The sequence below is a fragment of the Dendrobates tinctorius genome, unplaced genomic scaffold, assembly GCF_039654945.1.
Source record: "Dendrobates tinctorius isolate UK_male_01 unplaced genomic scaffold, ASM3965494v1 ptg000069l, whole genome shotgun sequence".
In the NCBI taxonomy this organism is placed as follows: domain Eukaryota; kingdom Metazoa; phylum Chordata; class Amphibia; order Anura; family Dendrobatidae; genus Dendrobates; species Dendrobates tinctorius.
Genome location: NW_027361737.1, coordinates 25605059 through 25626543, shown reverse-complemented (window position 1 = coordinate 25626543; position 21485 = coordinate 25605059). Strand labels below are relative to the sequence as shown.

At 48.6% G+C, this 21485-nt stretch overlaps 1 protein-coding gene across 6 annotated transcripts in view; it reads right to left on the bottom strand.

Annotated features, from left to right (window-relative positions):
- GIGYF2 (GRB10 interacting GYF protein 2) overlaps positions 1-21485 on the bottom strand; it is a 270607-nt gene that overhangs the window by 36486 nt on the left and 212636 nt on the right. For all 6 annotated transcript variants that reach the window (XM_073581241.1, XM_073581243.1, XM_073581238.1 and 3 more), the window contains 3 exons: positions 17364-17486; positions 16841-17101; positions 8312-8518 (listed from right to left, as the gene is read on the bottom strand). In XM_073581241.1, the coding sequence (XP_073437342.1) occupies positions 8312-8518; positions 16841-17101; positions 17364-17486 (591 nt within the window). The remainder of the gene's footprint in view (positions 1-8311; positions 8519-16840; positions 17102-17363; positions 17487-21485) is intronic.

Sequence of the window (21485 nt, the reverse complement as noted above, 5' to 3'; positions counted from 1 at the left end):
GTCGCCTAATTGGGGGACACAGAACCTTGGGACGTCCCAAAGCAGTCCCTGGGTGGGAAGCAGTGGACGAATATTGTGCTGACAGTCCCCTAGACTTGGGGTACTGCCGCCTGCAGAACCAGTCTACCCAGGCTCGCATCCGCTGAGGACTGGGTATGAACACTGTAGTGTTTCGTAAACGTGTGTAGGCTAGTCCAAGTGGCCGCCTTGCACACTTGTTGTGCCGAAGCCTGATGCCGAATGGCCCAGGAGGCCCCTACTGCCCGTGTAGAGTGTGCCGTGATACCGGCCGGAAGAGGGGAACTGTTAAGTCGGTAGGCCTCATGTATGGTGGACTTGATCCACCTGGCAAGGGTAGCCTTGGCTGCCGGCAACCCCTTGCGACTACCTTCCGGAAGAATGAAGAGGGAATCAGATTTCCGGAAAGGTGCAGTCCTGGACACGTAAATCCGCAATGCTCTGACGAGGTCAAGCGTATGCAGAGCCTTCTCCACTCTATGAACCGGAACCGGGCAAAGGGAAGGCAGTGAAATCGCTTCATTAAGGTGAAAGTTGGACACAACCTTCGGAAGGAAGGATGGTACCGTGCGGAGAACCACCTTGTCCTGGTGAAAGGCTAGGAAAGGCCGTCTGCAGGAAAGTGCTGACAATTCCGACACTCTGCGTAACGAGGTGATCGCCACTAGAAAAACCACTTTCTGAGACAGAATGGAGAGTGGAACTCCTCTAAGAGGTTCGAAGGGTGGAGCTTGCAATGCTGTCAGGACCAGAATCAGGTCCCACGTATCCAGCGGACGTTTGTAGGGAGGAACCAATCGGGAAACTCCCTGGATGAAAGTCCTTACTTGCGGTTTAATAGCAATGCGCTTTTGAAAAAGGACTGAAAGCGCCGACACCTGACTCTTAAGCGAACTTAAGGATAGCTTGGCATCTAGGCCCGATTGAAGAAAACCTAGTACCTTCGGGAGGGAATAAGGGAGTGGGACTTGTCCATGAGATTCGCACCAAGAAAAGAAAGCTCTCCAGGTACGATAATAGAGCTTGGCGGAGGCAGGCTTCCTTGCCCTGATCATAGTTGCAATGACTGCTGGTGAAAAACCTGCCTGGGTTAGAATCCAGGTTTCAAGGGCCATGCCATCAAATTGAGAGCCCCTGAATTCTGGTGGAAGAACGGACCTTGAGACAGAAGGTCGTGACGGTCGGGTAGACGCCAGGGGGCGTCTGCCGTAAGTTGGACGATGTCGGCGTACCAAGTACGTCTGGGCCAGTCTGGCGCGATGAGGATGGTCGGAACTCCCTCTTGCTTGATCTTCCTCACGACCCTGGCGATTAGGGGGAGGGGTGGAAAAATGTACAGGAGTCGGAACTGGGACCAGTCCTGGACCAGGGCATCCGCTCCGAGCGACCGCGGGTCGTGTGTCCTGGCCATGAAATTGGGAACCTTGGTATTGAGATGGGATGCCATTAGGTCCACATCCGGGGTTCCCCAGCGTTGACAGATCTGGTAAAAAATCTCGGGATGGAGAGACCACTCCCCCGAGTCCATTCCTTGCCTGCTGAGGAAGTCGGCTTCCCAGTTTTCTACACCTGGAATGTGTACCCCAGAAAGTACCGACCTTGTGTCTTCCGCCCAGCGGAGGATATGAGCCACTTCTCTCATCGCCTGGGCGCTGCGGGTCCCACCTTGGTGGTTCACGTATGCCACAGCTGTGGCATTGTCCGACTGTATCCGTATGTGCGAGGCTGCAAGCAAGTGATGAAATGCTCTCAGTGCCAAGAGAATGGCCCTGATTTCCAGAACATTGATAGGCAATGTCACTTCCCTCGGTGACCACTTGCCCTGTGCCCTGTGATGTAGGTGCACCACCCCCCAGCCTGTCAGGCTTGCATCGGTAGTCAGGATCTTCCATTGTCCTGAGAGGAATGGCTTCCCTCGTGTAAGCGAGTTTGGTTTGAGCCACCAATGCAGGGACCTCCTGGTTGATGACGTCAACCTGAACTCCCTGTCGAGGGAGAGAGGGTTCCTGTCCCAAGATCTGAGTATGGCTAGTTGAAGGACCCTGAGGTGAAACTGGGCAAATGGCACTGCCTCTATTGCTGCTGCCATCCTGCCGAGGATTCTCATGGCAAACCGGAGAGATCGAGGAGGACTGCGAAGGAGTGTACGAACTCCCAGACGGATGGCCAGTGTCTTGTCCTTGGGAAGGAGCACCAGGCCCCTAGCGGTGTCGAATACCATTCCCAGGAATGTTAGAGTCCGAGTTGGGATGGTCGACGATTTCTGTAGGTTGACTAGCCATCCCAGGCAACTCAGAGTGTCTAGAGTGATTGAGACACTGACCTCGCAGTCTTTGAAAGTGGGAGACTTGACGAGGAGGTCGTCCAGGTACGGGACGACTAGGATGCCTCTTGAGTGCAAGACGTCCATGGTGGCCGCCATGACTTTGGTGAATGTTCTTGGAGCCGTGGCGAGTCCGAACGGAAGGGCGACAAACTGGTAGTGGTTTTGGTTGACCGCGAACCTGAGAAACCTTTGGTGGGCGGGAGCAATTGGTATGTGGAGATACGCATCCTGTATGTCTATGGAGGCGAGGTATTCTCCCTGCTCCATGGATGCAATGATGGACCGGAGGGACTCCATGCGGAATTGACGGACCCGTACGTAATTGTTGAGCTGTTTTAGGTCTAGTATGGGTCGGACGCCGCCTCCTTTCTTGGGGACTACGAACAAATTTGAGTAGAATCCTCGGAATCTCTCGTTCGCGGGAACCGGCACCACAACTCCTGATTGAAGGAGAGAGGAAACCGCTTGGTGGAAAACACGAGCCTTTTCTGGTGGTGTTGGAGGAACAGAAAGGAAGAACCGGTTCGGTGGAACGGAAGTGAACTCTATCTTGTATCCGGAAGACACTATTTCCCTGACCCACCTGTCTTCTGTAATAGGCAGCCAGACTTGCTGAAAGAGTAAAAGTCGGCCGCCTACTGGTGGGGTGTCTTCCGGAGGTCTCGAGTCATGATGAAGTGAAGTTCTGAGGTTTTCCTCCCTTGGGTTTTGCTTGGCCTGCTTTCGACTGCCAAGCCCTGTCCGGTCGCTGCTGCGTCCGTGGGTTGTCTCTGCGTGGAGAACGGTTGCGGTTTTGCACTGGGCGCGAAACGGACCAGCCCGAGGAATTCCGAAAGGATCGGAATCGCGTCTGGTTTCTTCGTTTAAACGTGCGTTTCGGTTTTAGTTGAGGGAGAGAGGTACTCTTACCCCCAGTGGCATTGGCTATCATGGTGTCCAACTTTTCGCCGAAAAGTCTTCCAGTAAAATACGGAAGTCTCGTGAGGGACTTCTTTGAGGCCGCATCCGCTTTCCATTCTCGCAGCCAGAGGATGCGTCGGATCGTGATGGCGTTTGATGCTATTCCCGCTACACCTCTGGCGGAATCCAGGGCTGCATGAATTATGTAGTCTGCTACCACTGCCATCTGGACCGCTTGGTCCGAGAGTTCAGGATTTGAAGCCTGAAGACCCTCCTGTAGTTTTTTGGCCCAAGCCAGGATGGTCTTGGCTGCCCAAACTGAAGCAAACGCAGGGCCCAGAGAGGCGCCTGCCGCTTCGAAAATAGAACGAGCCATGCGTTCTACTTGCCGGTCTGCTGCGTCCCTGAGGGTTGAGCTATCCGGCAGAGAGAGTAAAGTCTGCGCTGCTAGCCTAGAAACCGGAGGGTCCACTTCAGGTGGATCTGTCCATTGTTTGGTGCGATTAGTGAATTTTTTGTCAGGCTGCGCAAACTGTTTGGTAAGTATTTTCTCAAACTCATCGTGATTAGGGAAGACCTTAGGTGGTTTTTGAACACTTTCGAAGCAAATCCTCTGTTCTGGGACTTCCGGGGGCGACTCTGGAATTTTTAGCACCCGATGAATGGCAGAAATTATGTCCTCAACTAGCGCTGTATTGCTAGGGGGAGAAGGTACCACGACCTGACCGTTTCATTATCTGAGTCGGAGTCACAGATACCCTCCGAATCCTGTGCCTCGCTAAGGTGATCCCTGGAGGGCGACCTGGGGCGGGGGTCTTCTGTGGTGGGGGATCCCTGTGGTAAATTGCACTGTCTGTCTGTGGCAGGGGACTGCCCAGGAGACCTGGAATGACGCTGTCTCTCCCTAGAGGGGGACGACCTTGTGCTATAGTGCGACTCAGGTGATCGAGACCTGTGGGTCCGCTTACGTCTGTGAGAGTCGGAAGCAGCATGTTCCTGAGACAAGCTGTCCGTTTGCTGTGTACCGTCCATAGCCGGGGCCCGACTCTGCAGAGCTTGCAGTAATGTAGCAGTTAGGTTGTCTATGGACTGTGACATAGACTGAGACATCCGAGTTGCCCATTCCGGCGTGGCCTGTGACACTGAAGCGTCAGTAGGGACTCCCTGGGGTTCTGACCCAGAGTTCTGGATGCAGTCCCGGCAGTGCGGATACGTGCTGCCACTAGGGAGCGTGGCTTTGCAGGCTGTACAGAATGCATAGAAACATTCCTGCCTGGTTCTCTTCCTTGAGCCCGGCATAGTGCACAGAGGCTGGCTATAAGGGATCGTACAGGGGTGGCTACGCAGAGGGAACCCACAGAAAGCCTTATAGGAAGTATAGATTCACAGCTGAGTAATGAGAACCCAGCTGTGAGCTTACCCCACCGGTGTGCCCCAAGATCCAGCGCCGACAGATCCCAGTTCTGTGCCCCCCGGAGACCGCTGTGATGCTCCTCTCCTGGATCTCATCCAGAAAAAATGGCCACCGGGGCTCTGAGGAGAGGGAGGAGGGGGCGGAGAGCTGAAAAGGGCGTGCTGGGCTGTGTAAAAACGCCCCCTTTCTGCATCAATCCGCCCCTTCTATGACACTCCAGTGTGTCATTTTGGTCATCCGGGGGGCGGGGAAAAGGCGGCGGCTTCAGCTAGGCCGAAGCCGCGGCCTAAATTAGAAGCCTGATGCCCAGGAGGGCTCCAGAGCGGCGCGGTCGTCCGGGGGGGGGGGCGGATTTGCACCAGACCCCCCCAGAATGGTCGACTGGATAGTGGTGGGGGTAGCGGTTTTTGTATGGGGGCCCCTGAAGCGCTATGGAGCCGCTGCTGTTGCAGAGACAGGGACGCAGAAAAGCCCTGTCTCTGCTGTGCCATCCAGTCCGCACCCTCCCCCGGCCCCAACAGGATCCCTCAGCCAGCCTGGGGTCCCTGGAAGCTGCGAAATGCTGCCTGATCTCCGACCCTACCTGAGGCGTCTCAACCTAATACGCCCTGCGGGGGATTAGGGAGGGTGCGTCTGTCACAGTCAGGGGGTCTTCATCCTCGCCTCAACCTCAACCCAGACCCCTTAAAGGGGTTGGGGAAGGAGGGGGGTCTCGACCTCGAACCAGGACCCGAGGGACTGGGGAGGGAGCGACATGGGGAAAAACCACCTCGACCTCAACCGGGTACCCCTAATAGGGGACCGAGGAGGGAGCCATGCCGGGAGTCTCGCTGGAGACCCACTTTTCTTCATCTGTATTTCCGGTGAAAAAAAAAGAAAAAAAAAACGGAAGAAAAAAAGGTGTGCCTCCTTGCGACACTAAGCAAAAACTGGAGAAGGCGGACGCCGTCCAGGGGTGTATACTGCAGAGGAGGAGCCAAAGTTAATCTTTTTCAGATTATGCATAGTGTCGCCTCCTAGTGGACAGCAGCATAACACCCAAGGTTCTGTGTCCCCCAATTAGGCGACAGAGTAATGAAATATTTCTTCTAGAAAATGTATTGAAATTACACGATTTCTTATACACGTTTATTTCCTTTGTGTAAATTGGAACAGCACAAAAAACTGAGAAAAAAATGCAAATTGATCATTTCACACAAAATCCCCCAAAAATGGGCCGAACAAAATGGTTGACACCCACATGTTAGTATTTAGTTGCACACTCTTTGGAATAAATCACTACAATTAATCGCTTCCTATAACCATCAACAAGCTTCTTACACTTCTCAACTGGAATTTTGAGCCACGCTTTTTTGGAAACTGCTCCAGGTGTCTCATATTTGACGGTGCCTTCTCTTAACAGCAATTTTAAAATCTCTCCACAGGTGTTCAATGGGATTTAGATCCGGACTCATTGCTGCAACTTCAGAACTCTCCAGAGCTTTGTTCCCATCCATTTCTGAGTGCTTCATGAAGTATATTTGGGTCTTTATCCTGCTGGAAGACTGATGACCTAGGGACGCAAACCCAGCTTTCGGACACTGGGCAGTACATTGTGACCCAAACGCCTTTGGTAATCTTCAGATTTCATCATGTCTTGCACACAGTCAAGGCACCCAGTGCCAGAGGCAACAAAACAACCCAAAACATCTTTGTACTTCCACCATGTTTGACTGTAGGTACTGTGTTTTCTTTGTAGGCCACATTCTATTTTCGGTAAACAGTAGAATCTTGTGCTATATCAAAAAGGTATATTTTGGTCACATCTGTCCACAAGACGCTTTCTCAGAAGGATTTTATCTTGCTCACGTACATTTTGGCAACCTGTAGTCTAGCTTTTTTAGGTCTCATTGTCAGCAGTGGGGTCCTCCTGAGTCTCCTGCCATAGCATTTCATTCAAATGTCGATGCATAGTTTGCGTCAACATGGATGCACACAGCCTGCAGGACAGCTTGAATTTCTTTGAAACTTGATGGGGGCAGTAATGCACCATCCTGACTACGCTGTGTTGCAACCATTCATGGGTCATGTCACGGGTTGTAAACTTCTGGATTATGCTGTGCACCGTGGCCAAAGGAACATCAATATCTCTGGAGATGGTCTTGTGACCTTAAAATTGTTTATGTTGTTGAACAATTTTGGTTCTCAAGTCTTCAGAGAGTTCTCTTCTCTTTCTGTTCTCCATGCTTAGTGTGGCACACACAGACATACAATGCAAAGATTGAGACAACGTCTCTCCTTTTTATCTGGCTTCAGGCGTGAGTTTCATATTGCCCACAACTGTTATTTGCCACAGATGAGTTTTCACAAGGCTTACATGCTTGAAACAAGTTGTTTATTCACAATTTTGGAAAGGTGCCAACAATTTACTCCGGCCCCTTAATGGGGTGGTGTGTGAAATTATATCCAGTTTGCTTTTTTTCTGCTATTTTGTTTTGCATCAATACACAGAAAGTAAATAAACAAGTGTATAACAAAACGTGTAATTTCAATAATTTTCTGTGAGAAATATGCACCTAAGTTTTAGAGGAAGAAAATATAAAAAAAATATTTATCTTTAGCCAAATAGTGTGCTAAAACATTTAATAAAATAAGAAAATATTATTTTAACAATGTAGACTCAACAGCAGCATTGTAAGTAACATGAGCCATATTTATGAATAACATGAGAAACTTTAATCCTCAGGTACCGCACTCTTATAGTTGTCAGGGAACCCCAGGAATTCCTCATCACTACTGTAAGCATTTAAGAAGCTCAGTTGCTGGTGTTGCTTTCTTCACTGTCCTTATATAGCATACCATGTAGGACCTGTGTGGGACCACAACATTTGTGGGAAACCTGTGGGGGACTCACAGTTATGGGGGACCTAGTGCAGTGTTTACGGTATATTAAAAGAGACAACGGTTCCCATCATCCAAAAAAAAAGTGTGTCTTATGAAGTAAAAAATATGGTACATCATCTTGTGGAAATATTTCAAGGGTACCAACACTTTCGGCCATGGCTAAGTAACAAAGCTAAATGCCAATTTTCTTTATCACCGCACTCAGCTGCCTCCCTGTCTGTGCAGCTGCCACCATAGTTAGCCCTGCACTTTCCTTTTCTGCTCCAGAGTGTGGAGCGACCCTAAGGTGAGGAAGGAAGAGAAGACAGAAGTACAGCTGGGTGTAGCATCTAGCAGACTGAACCATGTGCTCGCTGTCCTGTCCTACAATGATCAGACAGATCAGTGTCTGGCAGAGAGAGGAAGCATTGCTGGCAATATATGCATCACTTTCTAAAAGCTCTCCCAGATCACTGAGGAAGCAGCAGGGAAATACTTGCAATGAAGGGGGTGGGCAGAGAGGCTGACTCCCAACTATAAGACGCAGGAAGGCACTTTTCAACAAGATTTTCTTTTGCAGAAAAGTGCATCTTATAGTTTATAAAAATATAGTATTTTGTCAGTTTACAAATGCATTTCTTTATTCTTTCTTTGTCTCCAATCCATCCTTCAAACTTTCATGTAGTCTCTCTTCTATTTTTATTTGGGGTAGGACTACAGGATCAAACCATACAATCTGATACAATGGTAACATCTGTCTGTGTAGACAAAGAAAAAACGTTTCCCAGTACCTTCATCTGTGCAAGTTGTTGCTGCTGCTGCTGTTGCTGGAGACGCCTTAAAGCTTCCTGTTGTTGCTGCCTTTGTCTCTGAAGTTCTTTTTGCCTCTGTGCCTCTTCTCTCTTTTTGTGCTCCTCTTCCTCCTGCCGTAAGCGTGCTTCTTCCATAAGTCGCCTTGCAGCCTCCTCCTCTTCTCGTGCCCATCTTGCAGCCTCCTCCTAGTCATGGTGTAAATTAAGATATAAATGAATGCTAAAGGAGATTAAAATGAAGGGATACGAGACTGTAGTCTCTGGGACTTGGCCAACCCAAAGAACATAGGGATAGGGGCCTCCAAGAGATAATACAAAGTGTCACTCCCGACTTTCAGTAACAGCCGGAACTTGTAAACTCAAGTGATTAGGGCTCTGTATAACTAGTGGCCAGGAGCATGAATGTTCAAGGAACAGAAAAGAATACTGCCAGCTCATCGATGATGTTTATAGAGTCCAGCGTGCACGGAACCACGAGCTGACCACTCATGTATAGCAAATGCACGAAAAAGAGGAAATGTTCCAGCTTCTGGTAAAATTTTCAGAGTAATCTTTATTCTATCAAAAAAACAATGAAAAAAATATCATGGACATCAAGCTTGATAAAGAACAACCATGTTTGAAACACGTTGCTCCTCCTGTTCCTGTCCATTATATTTTTAATTGCTTTTTTGGTGGAATAAAGATTATTGTGAAAATTTTAACCAGAGGCTGGAACATTTCCTCTTTTTCCTGCAATGTTCAAAGAATGTCTGCAAAGCTCAAACAGGACACAATAATGTGAAAAGACACATACTGTATTGAAGAACAGTTGTTTTATGTGTCACTCCAGGGACATTCTCTGGGCTGATCTGACACCAAAGGGGACACAACTACAAATACTCACAGGGCATCATATCAGTATCAGACCAGCTGGGCTCCTTGCCCAATGACACATTGGTTGGGAGAGAATGATTGGGCCATACTTTAAAGTCTTACCATATAGCTTAAAATGGTTGTCCGGTGAAAACAAGTTAGCTCGTATTCACTGGATAGGTGATATAACATGTTGATTGGTGGGGGTACGGACTGCTTGGACCTGGACCAATCAGCAGCACAGGTAATTTTTATACCTATTAGAGTGGAGTGCATATGTGCGACTTGGGCTGACAAGCATGAGTTTGGCTTTTCTGGCAACCCCATAAAGAAGGAATGGCACGTCCAAGCTGCTGTGCAGTCTTGTATCAAGACTAAAAGTTCCCCTACCTACTAATCAATACAGGTCCCAGGGGTGGGACACCCACCAGATAGGAAGATAACTGTTTTTTTCTGGACAATCCCTTTAAAAGCACAAAATGTTGTTACAATCAACATTTTAAATACACATTTGATTGCTGTAATCCTGAAGTCTCCCAAAAAAAAAAAATACATTTGAAAATGGCGCTGGCAGCGCCTGCGCAGTAGCAGTTATCGGTGATCCGATAGCTGCTATTGTGCAGGCACCGCCATCTTGCTAGAGAAAGATGGATTTTTGGGTTCTTACCGTAAAATCTCTTTCTTGGAGCCTTCATTGGGGGGCAAAGATTACCATGGGTGTATGCTGCTGCTGCTAGGAGGCTGACACTATGCAAAACAAGAAAATTAGCTCCTCCCCGGCAGTATACACCCACCGACAGGCACCAATCAACTCAGTTGGTGAGAGAGCAGTAGGAAGGATAAGCAACCAAAAAACTCTCAAAATATGTACCAACCCAACAAGGGACTCGAAGACCCAACACGGTACAACTTAAACAGGGAGGGTGTTGTGTCCCCCAATGAAGGCTCCAAGAAAGAGATTTTACGGTAAGAACCCAAAAATCCATCTTTCTTTATCGCCTCATTGGGGGACACAGATTACCATGGGACGTTCCAAAGCAGGCCCGAGGGTGGGAACAGCAATAAAGGAACGGGAAGGAAGGACTTAGGTCGGCCGGTCAGCTACCGCCGCCTGCAGCACCTTCCTACCAAAAGCTGCATCAGACGAGGCCTGGGTATGAACCCTGTAGAACCTCGCAAACGTGTGCAAAGACTACCAGGTCGCGGCCCTGCAAAGTTGTAAAGCCGAGGCCTGGTGTCGAACAGCCCAAGAAACCCCAACAGCCTGGGTGGAGTGGGCTCTCACTCCTGGAGGAGGCCGTTTTTCCTGAAGGCGGTAAGCTTCCAGGATGGTAGAACGAATGCAGCGAGCGATGGTGGATTCGGATGCCAGAAGCCCTTTCCGGCGACCTTCAGAGATGACAAGCAGGGAATCGGATTGCTGAAGCGAAGCGGTCCTGTCAAGGTAGACCCGCAAGGCTCTCACTACATTCAGTTTGTGGAGCGACTTTTCCAGAGGGTGGGAAGGCGCAGGGCAAAACGAGGGAAGGACGATATCCTCATTAATGTGGAAAGGGGAAACCACTTTTGGAAGGAAGGAGGGGACTGGCCTGAGAATGACCTTATCCTGATGAAGGACTAGGTATGGGGAACAACAGGATAAAGCCGCCAGCTCAGAAACTCTCCTAATGGATGTAATGGCGATCAGAAAGCTTACCTTCCAAGAGAGAAGGGACAGAGGGATGTCCTGGATAGGCTCGAACAGCGCCTTTTGAAGAACGCCAAGAACGAGATTGAGGTCCCACAGATCTATTGGAGAATGATGAGGTGGCGCCACGTGGGCGACTCCCTGGAGAAAGGTCTTAACTTGCGGTAAGGGGGCAAGATCCCTCTGGAAAAGGATCGACAGCGCCGATACCTGGCCCTTGAGGGTACTGAGAGACAGGCCCGCCTCTAAGCTGGACTGGAGGAAGCCAAGAATGGTTGGAATGGAGAACGCCAATGGAAAAACATTGTTATCGTCGCACCAACGGAAAAAAGCCTTCCAGTACCTATGGTAAATGTGGGAGGAGGCTGGTTTCCTAGCTCTGATCATGGTCTGGATGACCTGGTTGGAAAAACCTGAATCTCTCAGGATCACGGCCTCAACAGCCATGCCATTAAACTCAGAGACTGAGAATTCTGGTGGTAAAGGGGGCCTTGAGAGAGAAGATCTGGAAGGACTGGAAGCCTCCAGGGGACGTCCGCGAGCATGTTCACCAGCTCCGCGTACCAAGGTCGTCTTGGCCAGTCTGGAGCCACCAGAATTACTGGAATGTTTTCTGATTTTATTTTCTTGACCACCCTTGGAATCAGGGCAAGAGGAGGAAACAGGTAAGGAAGTTGGAACTGGGACCACGGAATTACGAGGGCGTCACAACCGACGGCTAGAGGGTCCCTGGACCTGGCTACAAAGTGGGGAACTTTGTGGTTCATCCGAGATGCCATGAGATCGACGTCCGGGGTGCCCCAACGCTGGCATATCTGATAGAAGACTGTGGGGTGAAGGGACCATTCGCCTGGCGCTAGACCCTGGCGACTTAGGAAGTCGGCTGCCCAATTTTCCACTCCTGGAATGTGAACGGCGGAGATCGCCGGAACGTGACGCTCTGCCCAACGCAGTATCTTCGCCACTTCTGTCATTACCTGCCTGCTGTGAGTACCGCCCTAGTGGTTTATGTACGCCACACCCGTGGCGTTGTCCGATTGAATGCGGACTGGTTTCCCTACGAGGAGAGGCTGCCAGCGGAGGAGAGCAAGGAAGATTGCTCAGATTTCCAGAAGGTTGATGGGAAGAAGTGTCTCCTGGGCGTTCCAGTGCCCTGACGTTTCCCAATGGAAAACCGCCCCCCATCCTAGGAGACTGGCATCGGTGGTGATGACTTGCCACTGAGGCGGAAGAAAGGACCTTCCCTGGAGAACTGACGCCGATAATGTCCACCAAGTCAGAGATTGCCTCACCCTGAGAGGCAGGAGTATGGGGCGATCTAGAGAAACAGAGGTCTTGTCCCAGGCTGAAAGGAGGGACAGCTGGAGAGGACGAGTGTGAAATTGTGCGAAAGGCACTGCTTCCATGGAGGCTATCATCTTTCCCAGAACTCTCATGCAGGACCGAAGGGGAATGGGCCTTGAGCGTTTTAGGGATCGGATTCCCTGGCAAAGGGCTGAAAATTTGTCCTTCGGTAGAAACACCCGGGCTAGATTCGTGTCGAACTCCATGCCCAAAATGGTCAGACGCTGAGTAGGGTGCAGGATGGACTTCTCTTTGCTGACTATCCATCCGAGGCGGCCGAGAGTATCCACGGTTATCTGAAGACTTTGAAGACAGTCTTGGCGGGACGAGCCCTTGATCAAGAGATCGTCCAGATAAGGGATGATGAGAATCCCCCTGGAACGAAGGATGGCCATGACTGTTGCCATCACCTTTGTAAAGACACGGGGAGCGGAGGCTAGGCCGAAGGGAAGGGCCGTGAACTGATAGTGATTTTCCTGAATAGCAAAGCGGAGATATCTCTGATGTTGCAAACAACAAACAGGGATGTGGAGATAGGCATCCTGTATGTCCACCGAGCAGAGGAACTCTCCGGGATCCATTGAGGCTATCACCGAGCGCAGGGACTCCATCTTGAAGTGGAGGATCCTCACGTGACGATTGAGCAACTTGAGGTCCAAGATTGGACGAAGGGAGCCGTCTTTTTTGGGACTACGAAGAGATTCGAGTAAAACCCTGAAAACCGTTCGTTTGAAGGAACGGGAACGATAACTCCGGCAGAAAGAAGGGAGGAGACGGCCTGAAGGAACCCTGGAATCTGGGACCGCTGTCTTGGAGGTCGAGACAGGAAGAAGAGTCTTCTTGGGGGGAAGAACATTCTATTTTGTATCCGGAAATGATGATTTCCCTGACCCAAGCGTCGTCGACAACAGACAGCCACGCGTCCATGAAGGAAGAAAGTCTGCCTCCCACCCTGGAAAAATTTCCAGGTGGGGGTGACCCGTCACTTGGAGGAAAATCTACCGGACCGGGAGCCTGAAGACCTGGAGGATTGGCCCCTTGATTTCCAGCGGGGAGCGGGTTTACACGATGGTTTTCTCCGTTCTCTAGAAGCGGAGGGCCGGTCCTGCTGGGATGATCCTTCTGTGGAAGAGAAGGGGCGAAAGGATCTAAACAGCCGAGAAGCTTTTCTGTTGAAAAAACACCTAGGCCGAGACTGGGGAAGGGAGGTACTTTTACCCCTAGTGGCATCTGAAATTATCTGATCCACCTTGGCGCCGAAGAGCCTAGAACCGTGAAATGCCAGGTTGGTGAGCGACTTTTTAGAAGTGGTGTCCGCACTCCATGACTTCAACCAAAGGATACGGCGTATGGCTACTATGTTGCTGTTAGCTCTTGCTACGCAGCCGGCCGCATCCAAGAAGGCGGCCAAAAGGTATTTACCAGCATGATTAATTTGGTCTGCAAGTTCCCCCAGCTCGTCCTGAGGAGCTGCCGCTAAAATACCCCTGCAAAGAATTTTTGCCCAAGCTGAAATGACTTTCGCCACCCAGACGGAGGCGAAAATAGGACAGAGGGAGGCGCCGGATGCCTCAAAAATTGACTTAGCCAGCGATTCAATTTGCCTATCTGTTGGATCTTTAAGCGATGCCCCATCCGGAAGGGATAGAACCGTCTTAGAAGAAAGAAGGGAAACTGGTGGATCCACCTCGGGAGCTTTGGTCCATTTTGCAAGCAGGTCCGCATCGAAGGGATATAGCACATCCAAGTACTTGCGGCCTGAAAAACGTTTCTCAGGGTGTTCCCAGTGTTTGGATAAAGAAGTATCGAACTCCTTGTGATTAGGAAGGTTCGAGAGGGAGGTTTCGCTCGCTTAAAGGAAACAGAGCATTCCTGAAGGGGTGCCTTGTCCTCCTTTAATTTGAGGGTCTGGAAAATAGCCGATATGAGACTATCAACCATGTCCCGTGTTTTAGACATGTTGTTTGCCTCGGAGTCAGATCCAGATTGGGAATCATCGTCTGACCTAAGGTCATCTTCTGATGAAGGAGACGAGGAACGAAGCCTGGGAGAAGCAGAAGGACCTTGCGAACTGGAAGAAGAGCCAGACAGAGCCCGCTTCCTAGAACTTCTACCCAGTCTGTCTGTCTGTAGGTCGCGGTCAGGTGCAGGCGACTCACCGTGAGAGGCGGTCGGTGCACAGGTGGCTGTAGATAGCTGAGGTAAACATTCTGAGACTATGTGCACACGTAGTTTTTTTGGTGTGCGGATTTTGGAGAGAAAACCGCAGGTAAATCCGCAGGACTATCTGCTGTTTTGCCCTGCGGTTTTACACCTCATAATGGATGAGGTGTAAAACTGCAGCGTTTCTGCACCAAACAATTGACATGCTGCGGATTGTAAACCGCAGCAAAACCGCGCGGAAAAATCTGCAGCATGTGCACAGCATTAATTTTCATAGGAAATAAAGGTACTGTACAACGCAGCAGAATCTGCTGCGGACTCGCAGCTGCAAAAACGCTGCGGAACCGCAGCAGAATCCGCACCGTGTGCACCTACCCTAAGACCTGGACCAAGGACTGAGACACCTTAGTCAAGTCAGAGACAGACTGAGACATTGCAACGGCCCACTCTGGGGGCGGTGGAGAGCTCTCAGTATGGGACTCGGAGTGCTCCTGATGGGCGACATAGTGGAAGGGCTGCAGGACGGACAGAAGGGGGACGACTGACCTGACGCCCACTTCTTTTTACAGTGCGCGCAGGCGTAGAGGATAGCGGTGGGTCTAGAACAGAGAGCCCTTGCAGGGTTGGGAATATGTGTAGTCTACAGCAGTATGACCGCACGTATCTGAGAGGGAACTGCCGCGGGGAGCTAATTATAGCCTCAGGACAATAGCAGAGCAGAACCTACCGAGGTTCAGATGCGCAGCAGGGCGCCGCTGTGTCCCCCAAGCAGAGATCCGTTGAAGTAAAAGCACGAGATCCCAGAAAAAACAGACAGACCATAGCCGAGCCACGTGATTGGGAGAAGGCTGCGAGGGGGGGGGGGCGCAGTTAAGGGGGGAGTCTGACGGCGCTGAAGAGAAATTAACCCTGTGATGGGCTAATAAAGGCGCGAAGAGACCGCGCGCAGAGCGGAGAGGAGGCGGCTTAAAAGTGAATATAGCGGTTTCCTCCCCCTGAGAATCATGACCGACGGGGTATCGGGAGCCCGTGAAACAGCAGGGAAGGAACCGGGAATCGCTGTCTGCAGCCCACTGCTGAGCCCCCGGGAGGAGTGTGATGGGAGAGAAATGCGCGCCTGCAGAAAAAAGGGGAGGGAATTTGAAACAGATAAGTGTAGAGGCGCCAACCCCGATAACTTCCATGTGGAATGTACTTGCTATCCAGAGTCCCTGAGGGATTGCAGGGCTGGAGGGGTCATCTTTAGTCCATTTTTGGGTGCGGGGCTGGAGGGGACATTCAGACAGCTTATATGACGTCCCTAAAGAGGATGACCGCAGGGGGCCATGAATAGAGAGAAGGCTGGGAGAGTAGATCCTCTGTACCCGCACCATCCGCATGGTGCAGAAGACGGCGCCAACCTCTTGCTAGAAGGGGAAAAGTCACCGTTGGTGACCGCCGTCTTCCTCTCTGCCCTGTCCCGGGAGAGGGGTGAGAAGGGAATCGGCTAGGACCGGCCACCTGTCATCAGCCCCTGGCACCCGAGGGTGATAGGGAAAAGATCCTGCCTGCGATACTGAGAGTTGCGATGTGGGTAACACCACATTGCTCGCTCAGCCGCCTGATATGGGAAAGCAGGATGAAAGTTTACACCCTGTTTCCTGACGCTGAATCTGAAACATAAAAGGGAAAAATTAATACACACAACTAAACTCTAAAAAGAAAATTGTTAAGTGCGGATCTGGGGAGATCCCGGTCCGACTCCTACAGACACTAAGCACAAACTGAGGTACTTGGTGCCTGTCGGTGGGTATATACCACCGGGGAGGAGCTAATTTTCTTGTTTTGCATAGTGTCAGCCTCCTAGCAGCAGCAGCATACACCCACGGTAATCTGTGTCCCCCAATGAGGCGATAAAGGAAAAAAAATCCCCTTCCAAGATGGCGTCGGGACAGTAGCTGCTATCGGCAATCGCTGATAGCTGGTATTTAGCTGGCGGCGCTTTCTTGGAGGAGTTTTATTTTTCTCTAGAAAGATGGCGCCGCCGGGTACTGCACAGGTGGAGCCATCTCGGAGGAGCTAAGTGATCCGATAGCTGCTACTGTGCAAGTGCCTCCATGTTGCTAGAGAAATTCTTAGTTGAAGATGGAGCCGACGGCGCCATCTTTGAGGAAATTTTTTTTTTCCTCTAGCAAGATGGCACCGTCAGCTACTGCGCAGGCGGCACCATTATGGAGGAGGAAATTTCTTTTCTCTCTAGCAAGATGGCACCACCGGCGCCTGCGCAGTAGCAGCTATCGGATCACCACTTTGTGTTTCCCCTCTTTCTTCTCAATCATTTAATTTAAGAAATATTACATTTTTTAGGCAAAAAATTGAAATCATATCAAAGGTGCGCATTCACCAAGTGTGAAAATCTGGACATCTTTCAGCAGCGTTATGGGATTACGTCCAGTAGTATACAGGAGCTTCAATTGTACCTGCTTCCGTTGAAGTTCCTCTCTTTTTCTTTTCTCCTCCTCTTCCCGCTTTTTTTCTTCCTCTTTTCTCCTCCTTTCTTCTTCTAGCTTCTTTCTCTCGTCCTCCAGTCTCCTCCTCTCTTCTTCTTGTCTTCGTCTTTCCTCTTCCTGACGCCTCCTTTCTTCCAGGAGTCTTCGTTCCTCTTCCCTTTTTCGCTCTTCCTCCTCAATCTGCCTCCTGAGCGCCAACTCTTGCTCTCTCTGTCGCCGCAGGGCTTCCTCCTGAAAGTTTAAATGTGCGGTATGACATTTTAATGGCAAGGATTGTGCGTTAACAGTTAAAAGAAAATAATAAAATAATGCCTTGGCCAATTAGGTATAAAGGGCCAAACCCCTGTACCTTTAATTCCAGAGATTTCCGTGAACTAAATGTTCACAGATGTCCTGCTGACTTTACTTGGATACCGTCAGAAGTTGGCAAGGAGACGCCATAGCCCTTATAGATACCTAACATACCTCTATGTACAAAAGTTAAATATAATACCTGCTTGCGCCGCGCCAGTTCTAGCTCTTCTTTCCGTTTTCGCTCTTCCTCTTCTAGGCGCCTGCATTGTTCTTCCTCTTCTTGCTTTGCCCTCAGTTCTGCTTCCCTTCTTTCCTGTTCAATCTACAAAAAATTTTGCATTATTTTCTTGTATATGATAAGGCACGATACAAAACACTCTACACTGTTGACCACTGGTTCATTATAGCATATGAAAAAGAGCATCATTATAAAAAATATACTGCACTTTAATTGTGGTACCATGTTTAAGACTGAATATAAGTCAGTGTCCATAAGGATCTGGAGTTGTAACTACATGGCTGGTGAAACCTTATTTTCTCCACAGCAATGGGATAACTATCCAAAGTGCCCCTTTACAGGCCATCTGCCTTTTTAAAAATGTGACCGAATGAGATGGACATTACAATCTTTCCATAATCTGGACCAATTCAGTATGGAGAAAGAAGGACAACCCCTATAATACACAGATGTGCAGAGTACTGAAAACTCACTCTCTAAGGGTATGTTTCCACGCAGCGTATTGTCGGCGCTTTGGACGCTGCAGAAACCGCGCTCCGCCCAAAGTGCCGCCCCTCTTTCTACGCACGGAGATACCGCATGTGTTCATTGAAAACCTGCGGTATCACTGCATCGTATCCATAGACGGTGGAATTTATCATGCGTAGACGGAGCGTCTACACAAGATAAACAGACATGCTGCAGTCTAAAAAGACACGCCGCATGTCCGTAATTTCGGGTGTGTCACCCGCGTTCTTGCACATATAGTGCAGACGGGATTTCATATAATCCCCACCACTATGCTGTAACATCTGGACGCTGCGGATGTACACAGAGTCCAATCCGCAGCAAATCCTGAACATAGAATCATACCCTTACAGCTCTGGATAATGAGGCATAAGAGACTATCCAGGTCATCTTAACCTAGAAAAGCCAACTAAGCTTGACTCTGATTTTACATGGCATGACCTAACTTTAGTATCTATCTTCTATCACATGTTTGCAACTATCTTTTAACAGTGCAAGGTCCATCATGACCTGGGTTTCCATTCATTAAAAGGTCAGAGCTAAAAATGCTCCAGGAAGAGAGAACTGAATATCGTAATATTTAAAGCAGTGAGCTGCTTGGGTATAGTGTCTTCACTCTATGTAGTCTATGGCCACCATGTAAATATCTGCCACAGGATCCTGTCAGCAGGATTATGCACAGTAAACTACAGACAGTGTCAGTTCGGCTTCATTATACTGATTAAAATGATACCTTGATGATGAAATCCATCTTGTGTTTGTTGTTTTGTCTTTATTTTCAGTTTTGAGTTAATGATATAATAGAAAAAAATGAAAGAGAGCAGCATCCGATCCAGGTGAAAAAAGTTCTGCCATCATATCATAAAACATTTTGACCAAAACATGGTCTTTATCAAATAGGCCCGAATTTGCCACCAAGCACCAGAGGTTCAGTGCCTATGGCGGCAGGCTGCAGGGGGGCAGACGCAAAGAGAGGGAGTACAATTTTTTTTTAAACTCCCTCCTCCTCTGTTAGACAATGTGATAAATCCGTGGTCTTTTCGGAGGAAGGGGGAGGTGCGCACCTCGATTCATTTGTATTCTCGTCTTTAAATGAAAATACAAATATAGAATCACAGACAAGGAGTGGATTGACTCCGGGAAAATACTAGCGCCAGCACTTGTGGGGTCAGAGAAGAGCCAATGAGCTCCCTGCTGCAAGGTGCTGCAAAACGCTGCCGATATATTTGAAGTCATCAGAAGTGCAGCAGACACCAGAGCCTGGAGGAGGACAGGAGCCAGAAAGAAGACAGCGAAACAGGTAAGCATTCATAGGTTAGGGGAGTCTAAGAGAGCAGCATGAGCGACTCAGTATGAAAAGTGGAGCAGTGTGAAGGGTCTCAGTATGCAGAAAAGGCAGTAAGGGGGTCTCATTGGAGATGGAGCATCGTGAAGGGTCTCACTACGAAGAAGGGGAAGCATGGGAATCTCAGTATGAAGAAAAGGCAGAATATTATTTATAAGGGAGGACAGTGAGGCATTTTAGTTTATAAGGGGGAAGTGTGACAGTCATAGCAAATAAGGGTGGACAGTGTGGTGGTCATAGTATATAAGGTGAGTCTGTGGGAATATTTTGTAAGAGAGGACAGTGTGGAGGCCATGTACAGGTAAGAGGACTGTGTGGGGGAACAGCATAGGGGGTATTTAAGGTACAGCATAGGTGGTTATTTTTATTCAGGAAAATTATGACAAATGTAAGGGCACCATGTCAGGATGTGCTGCAGAAGACGAGTGAAGATGGAAGTCTGCAGAGACTAGCTGTGGATGTGAAGTCATTATGGAGTCAGGTACATGAGAGGACAGCAATCGGTGAGTATATCATCACACAGACGTTACACTACACTAAAATTTACACAGGTTGGGGAGTAAAAATTAACGGAGTCATTATTTAACCCCTTCATGACCCAGCTTATTTTGACCTTAATGACCAGGCCATTTTTTGCAATTCTGACCAGTGTCCCTTTATGAGGTAATAACTCAGGAACGCTTCAACGGATCCTAGCGATTCTGAGACTGTTTTTTCTTGACATATTTAGCTTGCTGTTAGTGGTAAATTTAGGTCGATAATTTTTGCGTTTATTTGTGAAAAAAATCAGAAATTTGGCAAAAATTTAGAAAATGTTCCAATTTTCAAATTTTGAATTTTTATTCTGTTAAACCAGAGAGTTATGTGACACAAAATAGTTACTAAATAACATTTCCCACATGTCTACTTTACATCAGCACAATTTTGGAAACAAAATATTTTTTGTTAGGAAGTTATAAGGGTTAAAAGTTGACCAGCGATTTCTCATTTTTACAACAAAATTTACAAAACCATTTTTTTTAGGGACCACCTCACATTTGAAGTCACTTTGAGAGTCTATATGGCAGAAATTACTCAACAGTGACACCATTCTAAAAACTGCACCCCTCAAGCTACATTCAAGAAGATTATTAACCCTTCAGGTGCTTCACAGGAACTAAAGCAAAGTGGAAGGAAAAAATGGACATTTTAATTTTTCAAACAAAAATTTTATTTTAGCATCATTTTTTTCATTTTCACATGGGCAACAGGATAAAATGGATCCTAAAATCTGTTGGGCAATTTCTCCCAAGTACACGGATACCTCATATGTGGTCATAAACCATGGTTTGGGTGCACGGCAGGGCTCAGAAGGGAAGGAGCGCCAATTGACTTTTTGAATGGAAAATATGCTGGAATAATTAACGGTTGCCATGTCGTGTTTGGAGAGCCCCTGTGTGCCTAAACATTGGAGCTCCCCCACAAGTGACCCCATTTTGGAAACTAGACCCCCCAAGGAACTTATCTAGATGCATAATGATCACTTGGAACCCCCAGGTGGTTCATAAATTGATCTGTTAAAAAAAAAAAGTACTTTTTTTTTTTTCACAAAAATTTTCTTTTAGCCTCAGTTTTTTCATTTTCACATGGGCAACAGGATAAAATGGATCCTAAAATTTGTTGAGCAATTTCTCCTGAGTACACCGATACCTCATATGTGGTCATAAACCACTGTTTGGGTGTACGGCAGGGTCCGGAAGGGAAGGAGCACCATTAGACTTTTTGAATGGAAAATTAGCTCCAATCGTTATCGGACACCATGGCGCGTTTGGAGAGCCCCTGTGCACCTAAACATTGGAGCTCCCCCACAAGTGACCCCATTTTGGAAATTAGACCCCTTATGGAACTTATCTAGATGTGTGGTGAGCACTTTGAACCCCCAAGTGCTTCACAAAAGTCTATAACACAGAGCAGTGAAAATAAAAAAAAATTGTTTTTCCTCAAAAATGATTTTTTAGCCCACTATTTTTAATTTTCACAAGGCTAACATTAGAAATTGGACCCCAAAAGTTGTTGTCCAGTTTGTCCTGAGTACGCTGGTACCCCATATGTGGGGGGGAACCACTGTTTTGGCGCACAGCAGGGCTCAGAAGGGAAGGAGCACCATTTGACTTTTTGAAATGCAAATTACTTCTAATCGTTAGCGGACGCCATGTCGTGCTTGCAGAGCCCCTGTGTACCTAAACATTGGA